Genomic DNA, 12,447 nt, shown 5'->3' on the forward strand with positions numbered 1-12,447 from the left:
GTTTCAACTTAGCATAATGTTTTAATGTTCATCCATATGGTAGCATGTATCTTTTATTCTTTTTATGGCCAAATGATATTCTATTGTATCAATATATGCTACATCTTGTTTATACATTCTTTAGTTGATGGACATCAGAGTTATCTTCACTTTTCAGTTATTATTTTTTATTATTATTATTTTAACGTTTATTTATTTTTGAGAGACAGAGCACAAGCCGGGGAGGGGCAGAGATAGGAGACACACAATCCAAAGCAAGCTCTAGGCTCTGAGCTGTCAACACAGAGCCGGATGCGGGGCTTGAACTCACAAACCATGAGATCATGACCTGAGCCACCTAGTCGCCCCTGTTTTCAGTTCTTTTGGATATATAGCTAACAGTAGAGTTGCTGGGTCATATGGTAACTCTATGTTGAACTTCTTGAGGAACTGCCAAACTGTTGTGTACAGTGGATGTCTCACCAGCAGTGCACAAGGTTTTCTACATCCTCACCAATGCTTATTATTTTCCAGTTTTTAAGTTTTGATTTGTATTTCTGTAATTACTAATGATGTTGAACATCTCATATACTTCTTGGACATTCCTTATATCTTCTTTGGAAAAAATGATCAAGTCCTTTGCTCATGCTTTAATTGGGTTGTTTGGTTTTTGTTGTTGAGCATTAGGAGTTCTTTATATATTCTGGATATTCAACTTTTTTTTTTTTTTTTAATTTACATCCAAATTAGTTAGCATATAGTGCAACGATGATTTCAAGAGTAGATTCCTTAGTGACCCTTACCCATTTAGCCCATGCCCCCTCCCACAACCCCTCCAGGAACCCTCAGTTTATTCTCCATATGTATGAGTCTCTTCTGTTTTGTCCCCCTCCCTGTTTTTTATATTATTTTTGTTTCCCGTCCCTTATGTTCATCTGTTTTGTCTCTTAAAGCCCTCATATGAGTGAAGTCATATGATTTTTGTCTTTCTCTAATTTCACTTAGCATAGTACCAGTTCCATCCACGTAGTTGCAAATGGCAAGATTTCATTCTTTTTCATTGCTGAGTAAAACTCCATTGTATATATATACCACATTTTCTTTATCCATCCATCCATCCATGGACATTTGGGCTCTTTCCATACTTTGGCTATTGTTGATAGTGCTGCTATAATGTGTCCCTTCGAAACAGCATACCTGTATCCCGTGGATAAATGCCTAGTAGTGCAATTGCTGGGTCATAGGGTAGTTCTATTTTTAGTTTTTTGAGGAACCTCCATACTGTTTTCCAGAGTGGCTGCACTAGCTTGCATTCCCATGGGTATTCAACTCTTATCAGATGTATGCTTTCTAAATGTTTTTTCCCCTTCTGTAGTTTTTCTTTTCACTTTCTTGATAGTGTGCTTTGGTGCACATTTTTTTTTTTTTAATGTTACTTATTTTTTTTTTTAATTTTTTTTTTCAACGTTTTTTATTTATTTTGGGACAGAGAGAGACAGAGCATGAACGGGGGAGGGGCAGAGAGAGAGGGAGACACAGAATCGGAAACAGGCTCCAGGCTCCGAGCCATCAGCCCAGAGCCTGACGCGGGGCTCGAACTCACGGACCGCGAGATCGTGACCTGGCTGAAGTCGGACGCTTAACCGACTGCGCCACCCAGGCACCCCTAAATGTTATTTTTGAGAGTGTGTGGGCACAAGTGTGGGTGGGTGGGCAGAGAGGGTGAAAGAGGATCTATCTGAAGCAGGCTCTGCACTAACAGCAGAGAACCTAATGTGGGGTTTGAACTCATGAACCATGAGCCAAAGTCCGACACTTAACTGACTAAGCCAGCCAGGTGCCCCAATGCAAATTCTTAATTTTGATGAAATCCAACTTACCTAGTTTTTCTTTTGCTTGCTCATGCTTTTAATGTCATATGTAAGAATCCTTTACCAAATTCAAGGTCATGAAGATTTACCCCAGTGTTTTCTAAGAGTTTAATGGTTATAGCTCTTATATGTAAGTTGTTTATCCATTTTGTTAGTTTGTGTATACGGTTTGATGTAGGGGTCCAAATTCTTCCTTTTGCATATGGAAATCCAGTAATACCGGCATCATTTGTTGAAGAGATTGTTCTTTCCTTATTTGAATGAACTTGACACTCTTGTCAAAAATCATTACCAAAGATGTATGTGTTTATTTCTGTTCCATTGGTCTGTATGTCTATCTGTATGCCAATACCACACTGTTTTGATTACTGTGGAGTAGCTTTGTGGAGGAGTTTTGAAGTCCAAAAGTATGAGTCTCACAACTTTGTTCTTCTTTTTTCAAGATTGTTTTAGCTCTTCAGGGTGTCTTGCAATTCCATGTGATTTTGAAGATCAGCTTTTCCATTTCTGCAAAACTGTTAGAATTTTGATAGGGATTGTGTTGAATTTGTAGATCCTTGGGTAGTGTTGACATCTTGATAGTACCGAGACTTCCTATCCATGAACACAAGATATTTTGCCATTTCCTTAAGCCTTTTATTTTTTTCAGCAACGTTTTGTAGTGTTCAGTGTATAAGTGCTTCATTTGGTTAAATTTATTCCCAGTTACTTTGTTCTCTTAGATGGCACTGTAGGGGTGCCTGGGTAGTTCAGTCGGTTAAGCATCCGACTCATTTCAGCTCAGGTCATGATTTCATGGTTCTGCAGATTGAGCCCCATGTCAGGCTGCACACTGACAACGCAGAACCTGTTGGGGATTCTCTCTCTCCCTTTTTCTGTGCCCCTCTCCCACTCATTCTCTCTCTCTCTCTCTCTCTCAAAAATAAATAAACTTAAAGATTAAAAAAAAATTTTTTTAAGATGCCACTAGAGTGCCTGGGTGGCTCAGTCACTCAAGTTGGTTGAGCATCCGACTTAACTCAGTTCGTGACCTCATGGTTTGTGAGTTCAAGCCCCGCATCAGGCTCACTGCTGTCAGCTTGGAGCCCACTTTGAATTCATTCTCTCTCTCTCTCTCTCTCTCTCTCTCTCCCCCCCTCCCCCTCCCTCCCCCCCACCCCCCCTTCCCCTGCTTGAGCTCTCACTCTCAAAAATAAATAAACCTTAAAAGAAAAATGCCACTGTATATGGAATTCCGCGGGTTTTTTTAGTTGTTGTTTTTTTTGTTGTTTTTTGTTTTTAAATAATCTTTACACCCAACATGGGGCTCAAACACACAACCCTGAGACCAAGACCCGTATGCTCTACCAACTGAGCCAGCCAGGCATCCCTAAGTGAAATTGCATTCTTAATTGTTCATTACTGATTTATAGAAACACAAGTGATATTTGTGTGTTGATCTTGTACCCTGCAACTTTGCTGAATTTTATTAGCTCTAATAGCTTTCTTGTGGAATCTTTGGAATTTTCTATATATAGGACTTTCTCATCTACAAAAGGAGATAGTTTTACTTCTTCCTCTCCATAGCCCACATTCTCTTGCACCACAGGATACTGGCCTGTGATACCTTTAACCCTTGGCCCATCTTAAAATAAATCCCTATGTTTGCATAAGAAGTGTTAACTGGTAAGCAGCCCTCCTAAATCAAGATGCTGCCCTGAAGGATAATGGGAATTTCAAAGAAGAAAATAAGTCTTCAGTATTAAAAACCAGTAAATATCATCAGTTGTAGGAGAGAATACATGCGACTACTTGACTGCTACTCAGGGTACATGGACAAAGAGGGTTGCAGCCCTTAAAAGCCTCTCCAGTTCTGGTAGCTTTGATTCAGGTACTGGTGCACAGAGAACATAAAGGTAGCTGTTAATACAGGTGAAGACCCCAGGCAGCTCCATGAGGGCAGGCCTGTTGTCTGCTTTGTTCTCCGTTGTATTCCTGGCACAATAATAATCACTAGTTGTTGAACAAATAAATGAATGCAAGCCACAACTAGCGGGATTAAAACTGCCTGGTGGTTGTAGGATGTGGGTTTTTGTTGTGTTTTATACCTTTTTTGGGTTATAGACCCCTTTTAGAATCTGATGAAAGCTTTCTCCAGGAAAACTGTACATTAATGCACTTACATACAATTCCACATATACTTTCAGGATGTTTTTTGATATCTGAGACACATTCGTGTCACCCAAGTTAGAACTTCTGATTCCATCATAACCCATTGTGCTTCTGATCTTACTTATTTGTAACCTGAGTGTACAGTCTGAAAATAACTGAACTGAGGAAGGAGAAAGCTGCTGTGGTAGCCAGTGCTTGGGCCCTCCAGCTCTTTGGCTACTCTTGGAATCAAGTGCGAGAAGTCAGGCATTAGAGTTATTTCCAGAGCCCTTCTGTTCATGCTCTGGACAAGTAGACCTATAGGAAACTATTTCCAGCACCAGGAAGTGTCCTCTTGCCTTCTTGCATGGTCCTCACCAGACACAAAGAATGGGACTGAATAGTGTCCTTCCGATGTGTGGCAGTTCTAATAATTATTAGGATTGTCATAGGTGACATTCCTAGTAAGGTTGATGCATAAGGTATGTGTGTCTTCTTGATCTATTGATAGAGTTAGCCACATCTTCAAGTACAGTTCTCCTTGAACTGAGTTGATACCACCAACTTCGAGATTGATCTGCTCTCTGAAGTGAGCGGTTCTTTGGGCTCAGTCTTTCTGCTGTGAAGCCAAAAGAAGGGCATTGTACCAGAATCAGGAGTGATGAGAGCAGCAGCAAGATGGCATATTAGGATCTGAGCCCAGTCTTCAGTGGAGCCATGAAGAAGCTGGTCCATAGCCAGGCCTGTAATTGTGGGCAGCAGGCAGCATAACATAGCCAGGGCATCTTTTCTATATTGGTGTTCTGGGGCTTGTTCCCCTTGTGAAGGGCCTCGGACTGAGCTAGAACCAGCATGAGAAATGACATGCTGTTTTTTGACATGTGAGAGCTCCTACAAGGCCAGAATGACACATTAATGGTCAGGTGGCCATCAGATGTCCCTCACCCATTCTCTCTTCCTAACCTGAACCTTGACTTCTCTCTATTGGTCAAGGTTCCCTGGGTCAAAACAACAGATCCTCCTATTCTCCGCAGCATGGACTCAGTGCAGTTTTTCTTCCACTTGTTGCTTTTTTTTCCTTTCTCTTTCCTTTTTTCTTTTTCTTTTTTTTCCTTAGAGTGTGTGTGTGAGAGAGAGAGAGAGTGTGTGTGAGAGGGGAGGGGAGGGGAGGGAGAATGAATCTTAGGCACAATCCACACTCTGGGTGGAGCCCAACACGGCTCAATCCCACGACCATGAGATCATGACCTGAGCTGAAATCAAGAGTCAGATGCTCAACCGACTGAACCATCCAGGCACCCACACCACCACTTGCTGTTTTTTATACTGTTTATTCTCTAACAAACATTCATTGAGCATCTACCATATCTGGACAGTAGATTATTTATTTTCTATACCACAGTGAAGACAGAGGTTCCTTGAGGATGGGAACTGAGCTACAATAGATCTGTAGTAAGTCTTATTAAATTGATGATGTAGAATGGTTTGGTAAGTATTCTGTAAAGACTTGTCAAAATCACAAGTTAATTAGAAAGCATGAGGTTTCAGTGTTCTTGGCAGTTTTGAGTACTTGACTCACCTTCACCTTCTCCTTCCCATTGTCTTCTTCAGCTGCTTGGTGTCCATCACAGTAACCTATTAGACCCCCACTTTTCAGGCCTGCCCCTCATCTTCTCTCATTCTGATATGGCATCTTTCCCATCCCATCATCAGTTTTGGGAGGACCCTTGTTACTAACAAGGTTGAAAACCCACCTTAATACAGTTCTTCTCCATACTGATTCCAGTTCTTCCCAGAGTGCTTCCAGCTGGGAACATGAGCATAAGTGTGGGGGTTGGATTCTATTCTGGAATCCCCACTCTGATAACTGCTACCATTTACTTAGCTGAGTGGCCTGGTTAACAATTCCCCTATAGTACTCCCTCTGATTATTACAAGAACCTGTCAAAGTCAGAAGGAAACTGAGACTTGGACAGCTTGAGCATTCTGCTACAGACATATAGACACTGGAAGTGGCAGATGCAGTGCATCAGTCCAGTTCTGCCCTATTCCCAAGTACATAGCATAAGCCACCACAGTGCTACTTTGTACCTGTTTTAGGCATTCAAGGTATTGCTTACATCCTGTTATTGTTGATCTTAGTTTTAGGTAGGTGTAATAAATTCAAGTTGCATCATATGTATCCTGAATACACAATATAGAACCTAGCCTAGTTCTCTGAGCAGAATAAATGCTCCATCTACAGTGGCCTAGAGAGACTTCCTGCTCTCATTGTCTGCGTGTGCAGCTCTATAAGGTAGTTATGAGGGGACTTGGATTGTCCTTGGGATTTGATTTTGATCAGGGTTGCTTACATGTCTTCAAACTGGAAGAAGAGAGGAAGTCCAAGGTTTCTTAGGACCAGCTTGGCAGTAGCATCTTAAGATGTGCAGTTGTAGAATTGCATTTACATCATGTCCTTGCATCTGTCCTACAGTCAATATCTGAGGAAGAGCTTGGCAAGTTTGAGAAACTGAAAGAAAGCCACTGTGGTTGGTCCGGGGGAGGGTGGAGGCAGTGCAGAAAGCCATGGAACAAGGTCAGAGATGGGAAGAGTCAAGCCAGATTAAGCAGAGCCTCGAAGACTGGAGTATGGATGTTGCTCTTGTGCAGAGAAAAGGTGTTGGGGGTTTAAAAGGCAGAGCAGTGACCCACTTATCTTTATATTTTTTAAAGGTCTGTCTTCTGCCCTTAGGCCCTTGTGCCTGTTACTCCAGCACCTTGCTTCTCTGCTTGGCCATCTATCCCCAGCAGGTGGGGGACATCATCCAATAATTTTCTCTTCTCTCTTTAACCTTGATTCTGCAGACTTCTCCAGAAAGTAGTTTACAAGAGACCTGTGACTTGGAGTGCAAAATGAGCAAAACAAGTTTCCTCCTTCAGAAAGTGCCATGTGGTGTGTGTTAGGGGTGAGGAGGTGACTGTGGAAGCCTCCTTGGGCAAGTCTGCCAGAAACCTGGAAAACAAGGCACCTGACCCGACCTGACAGAGCCTTGCTTTCCACAAATGCCAGATGGGAAGTACCCACCTGATAGTGGGGTTATTTTATAGAATACCACAGAAAAGGAGGGCTAAGCAGCAGGAAGTGAGAAGGGTGGGTGAAGTCTCCCACTTCAGGTGCCATAGAGCATCAGAGGTAACACCTGAACTTGTGCTGTTGACTTTGGACTGTCAGGTGTTCCTTGGTAAAATGGTGGGAGCAGTAGTCGTTTTCGTAGGTAGGGCCTGGTTGTAGAAGAGCAGGGTGATTGGGAGTTGGGCTGATTGGGCTGGGGTGACATGAGATGACAAGCCAGATCAGGGCAGGATGGCTACACTGGTAGAGCCAGGTAGTGAGAGGCTGGGGGAACCAGGGAGGGGGCCTTAGCTGGAGGGATGGACTCACCCAAGATGTGAGAGAGGGCTGCCCCAAGCCAGGTTTTCAGGAAGGTGAGACCTCGTTTCCTTTCACATTTATCAAATATCAGCTAAGGCAGGCTAAGATTACAAACTTCAGGCAAAATGTAAGCTCTCTGGGCATCTGGAGTGCAGTTGAAGATAGGGAAGACATAGATAAAATAACAAAATTCCAGAGTATTTTTTGCAGGACGTCAAATGAGTGGAGCAAATAACTTCAGTCACAGGGCCCAGCCTCTGCCAACAGCCTTTAGCCCCATACTGTAACTTTGTTTCTTTCCAGTTTCAGCGCATTCTTGCCTTACTTAGCCTTTTTTTTTTCTTTTAACATCTTGGCAGAGTCGGATCTGGCTCTGAGTACCAGCCTACTTACAGACTGCCCAGGTGCCCTAGGGCCATCGTCCCTTTGTACAGCAGAGTCCACCTGGGTGTTTCTTCACCTGGTCCCCATCCCTTTCTTCACCAAATCCTCTCTACAGGTATATACCCACACATCCTCTTACTTGTCCTTGCCTTTCTGTGTATTTATTTTAATACATTCATTATATTTTTTGTTTGTGGTAATTAACAATAACTGGAAGTTCATTTAGAATGATGTCTGGGGCACCTGGGTGGCCCAGTCAGTTAAGCGTCCGACTTCAGTTCAGGTCATGATCTCGCAGTTCATGGGTTCAAGCCCTGCATCAGGCTCTGTGCTGACAGCTCAGAGCCTGGAGCCTGCTTCATATTCTGTGTCTCCTTCTCTCTCTGCCCCTCCCCCATTTATGCTCTATCTCTATTGCTCTCTCTTTAAAAAGTAAACATTAAAAGAATTTTTTTTTTTGATGATGTCAATAGTTTTCTATCCGTGAGTTTTCATTTCTTTCCTATTTCATTATTTGAAAAATAGATCTGTTTTCTTAGGTGAAAAGGAGATAAGGGAAGAATGTTGTGTGTGAGTGAGAAAGGCCAGGCGGTGAAGCTCCTCATCTCGTTGGCTCATTGTGCTCCAGACATGAGACAGCAGGTTCCTGTACTGAAAGGCTCAAAGAGGGCAAGGTTCTAGAGCAGGTGCAGTACAAGTTTGAGGAAATTGGGAAATGTGGTCTGTTGGTAGGGGTCTAGATTTGTAGCATCTTAGTAGCTCCTGCCTTTAGAAGGGTTCTCTCTGCTTACCTAGACCTGATTTTAATTTGCGGGTTCACTTTCATTATTGTATGTTTGTGCTTAAACATTATAATTTTTTAATGGAATAAGATGGTAAGATTGAACATAAACCATTTTTCCAGATTTCCATCAACTTCAGCTTCCAGCTACATGATTTCTGTAACGTCTCTACTATATATAACTCAAGGTTCTCATTCACATTAGAACTTACTTATACACAGATCTGAAGATTTTCATTATTAGAAATAATCATAATTAGGGTTTTCCCTTTTCATGACCTCTGTATGGTAGGAGAAGGGTATACAAATTATAAAACTAAATCCTTGGTCCACTTCATAGAATATGAAATTTTTCATAATTATCAGAAACATTTGGGGCACCTGGGTAGCTCAGTCAGTTGAGCGTCCAACTTCAGGTCATGATCTCTCAGTCTGTCAGTTCAAGCCCCATGTCAGGCTCTGTGCTGACAGCTCAGAGCCTGGAGCCTGTTTCGGATTCTGTGTCTCCCTCTCTCTCTGCCCCTCCCCAACTCATGCTCTGTCTCTCTGTCAAAAATAAATAAAGAAACATTTGTATGATTATCCTAGCTATGAATAAAAATGACATTTCTCAGAGCTCCTGGGTGCTCAGTTGGTTAGGTGTCTGACTCTTGTTCTGCTCAGGTCATGATCTCACGGTTCATAGGATCACACCCCACACTGGGCTCTGTACTGCATGGAACCTCTTGGAATTCTCTCTGTCTCTCCCTTTACCCCTCTACCCCTCTTCCCCGCTCACATGCTCTCTCTCTTTCAAAATAAACATTAAAAATTTTTTCTGTTATCCATAAATTAAAATATTACGACTTGGAGAAAGTAATTTTGGACTCCAAGCACTAATCATAAAACAGTCTATATATTCAGAAGTCTTTAGTATGTCTCAAATATTTTAAAACTGAATTTTTATTCTTAAATCAATTTACTCTCCTTCAAATTATTTTCTTTTAAGACAAAACCAAATAAAACCAGTCTTTTCAGTTGTAACTTTTTTCCACTATTTTAAAACTTAATTTTTTTTTTTTTAAATTAGGCCCCACACCCAATGAGGGGCTTGAATTCATGACCCTGAGATCAAGAGTCACATGCTCTACCAACAGAGCCTGGCAGGCAGGCGCGCATGCATGTGCGCGTGCACACACACACACGCACACACACCCTCACCCTCACCCTCGCCCCTCACAACTTAATTGAAAAAAATTTTCTCTTAATGTTTTTGTTTGTTTGTTTGAGAGAGAGCACACACATGCAAGGGAGGAGGGGTGGGACGAATAGGATCTGAGTCCGACTCTCTACTGTGACAGCAGAGAGCTCAATATGGGGCTCACAAACCATGAGATCATGACCTGAGCCGAAGTCGGATGCTTAACCGACTGAACCACTCAGTGCCCCTACAACTCAGTTTTTAATGCAGATCTCAAAAATAGAATTCTCAGTTGTTATCTTCAGATTTTAATTGTTCAACGAGCTGAATTGTTTCTGTTGAGCTCATGACATGAATTTGAAAATAATTATAATAATCTATAAATATATGCAATTGGCTTTTTACACCATTTTTCTCATATACATACCTACTACTGAATACTGAAGTACATTTTTTTTTTTTGTCTTAGAACTTTTATCATATAAAATCTAATTCTTGGATGCCTTTGATGGCTCAGTTGGGTGGAACATGCAACTCTTGGTCATAGGTTGTGAGTTCAAACTCTACATTGGGCCTGGAGCATACTTAAAAAAATAAAATTAAAAAAAAATCTAATTCTTCATTACCAGGTTAACTCTTTGTAAGCCATCCTACCATTGAGTTGAATTAGTGGTTTTCCTGAATAAAGGGTTTTGAGTCAGAATTTAGACAGGGAACTTAGAGCAGTGTTTTTTTGTTTTTTGTTTTTTCATTTACTGATTTTCTACTGTGTTCTAATCCGGGAGCCTCATGGGATAAAGTTCTTTTTTCCGTTTTCATTTTGTCGAGTACTCAAAATAAGTTGGTTTCCATAAGGCAAGAGGTTTCATTTGGTAATAATGCTGTTTTCCGTGTAAATGTAGTGACTTCATTGTTATTTCTCAGTAGGTTTGAGGAATTACAAGTAGAATAGTAAAAGCAAAAAAATGGAGGATGAGGAGGTAGAAAACTCCAGTCTGCGTTCACAGAAAGAGATTGTGAGGATACACCATTAAGAGTAATGGGTATCTTGGTGAGAAGAACTTGAGAGGGGGAGGTTGAGTGGTCCTGGGCCCAGGTGGGCCATTCCGCCTTTGCACTGTGCAAGATGGCAGGGACACAAATGGCCAGGACTGGATGCTGACTGGCTTTTACCCCTGCTTCATGGTGAACCAGCCTGTGACCTTGTAAACATTATTATTATTATTATTATTATTATTATTATTATTATTATTATTATTTTGGTGTTTCTGTTTGGTCCTAGTCTTTTTTGTTGAGGGAGAGAGAGAATCTTAAGCAAGCTCCACACTCAGCGTGGAGCCCAGTGAGGGGCCTAGGATCCCCTGGGATCATGAGCTGAGCTGAAATCAAGAGTCAGACGCTGAACTAACTGATTGAGCCACCCAGGTGCCTAGTCATCTTAGAAACTAATTCAAGTGGGGCGCCTGGGTGGCGCAGTCGGTTAAGCCTCCGACTTCAGCCAGGTCACGATCTCGCAGTCCGTGAGTTCGAGCCCCGCGTCAGGCTCTGGGCTTAATGGCTCGGAGCCTGGAGCCTGTTTCCGATTCTGTGTCTCCCTCTCTCTCTGCCCCTCCCCCGTTCATGCTCTGTCTCTCTCTCTGTCCCAAAAATAAATTAAAAAAAAAAAGTTGAAAAAAAAATTAAAAAAAAAAAGAAACTAATTCAAGTGACTGTTTCAAAGACTACCTTCCTCCTCTGGATTTGCTTCAGAAAACATAACCTCCTTTTCTTCAGAGGGTAGTGACCCACCTTGTAACCCAAGAGAGGTAGTTGTGGCTCCACCCAAAGCCTCTGAGCTCCAGGGCTTTGAAGAAGAGACCAGGGGTAGGAGGAGGTCTGCCTTCACACTTATGGAGGCAGCCTTAATGGCCCAGATCTGTGTGCATGTGAACTACTAAAGCTGCCTTGTCATCCCTGTGATCTTTGATCATTCCAGGCCAGCAGTCAGCTTGCTGGACCAGTAACTTAGGCAGAAGAACCTTTTTTTCCAAACGAAATACTGCATGGAACCCCACTATATGTCAGATATAAAAGTTTTTATGTAAGTATAATTTTTTTTTTAAGTTGAGATTTATAAGAATTAGCTAAAAAGGCATTTGGGACAGTGGACTATTACAATGGGCAGAAAAAAAACATGAAATAACATGGAAATAACATGAATGACCAGTGCAGTCTGATCCATCTTAGCATTCTGTTTATTTCTGAATGTGTTTTGTTGCAAGTAGTGATAGGTGTCTTGTAGCTTTTACCTTGCCATTTGGGGGAGTCTTCAATCAGACACAAAGCAAAAGAAGCTTCATTCCAAGGAAGGTCTGCATGAAAAGCAGCTAGCAGGGCAGCACAGGTTAATTTGGCAGTGGCACATTTCAGTGTACTTTTTCCTACTATAATTTTATAAAATACAATTTTAAAAAGTTGAAATCCCAATCAGACATTTGTTGGGCCCTTAAAACACCTCCCTAGAGCTTTGTGGGTCTCCAGAACAATTTGAAAACCATTTCCAAAACAAAATTGCTGCATTCCCCTTGATGAGTAGAGCTGCCCCTAATTGGTGCCTGTCCTTTGATAGTAGATAGAATTCCTACCACCCTGCAGTTTAAAATAGGCCTTAAGCGGCTCCTGGGTGGCTCAGTCGGTTAAGTGTCCGATTTTGGCTCAGGTCATGATC

The 12,447-nt window shown here is 41.8% G+C and overlaps 1 protein-coding gene across 2 annotated transcripts in view; it reads left to right on the forward strand.

Moving 5' to 3' along the window:
- Nucleotides 1–12,447, forward strand: part of CRKL (CRK like proto-oncogene, adaptor protein) — a 37,425-nt gene that overhangs the window by 19,564 nt on the left and 5,414 nt on the right. Inside the window, exon 3 of one of the 2 annotated variants that reach the window (XM_058692898.1) lies at nt 11,716–11,763. The exons of the other annotated variant lie outside the window; for it this stretch is intronic. Within the exon in view, the coding sequence (XP_058548881.1) occupies nt 11,716–11,748 (33 nt within the window). The 3' untranslated portion in view covers nt 11,749–11,763. Of the gene's footprint in view, nt 1–11,715; nt 11,764–12,447 lie in introns of those variants that run through there. 2 annotated transcript variants of the gene reach the window in all.

The sequence above is a fragment of the Neofelis nebulosa genome, chromosome 11 (assembly GCF_028018385.1).
Source record: "Neofelis nebulosa isolate mNeoNeb1 chromosome 11, mNeoNeb1.pri, whole genome shotgun sequence".
In the NCBI taxonomy this organism is placed as follows: domain Eukaryota; kingdom Metazoa; phylum Chordata; class Mammalia; order Carnivora; family Felidae; genus Neofelis; species Neofelis nebulosa.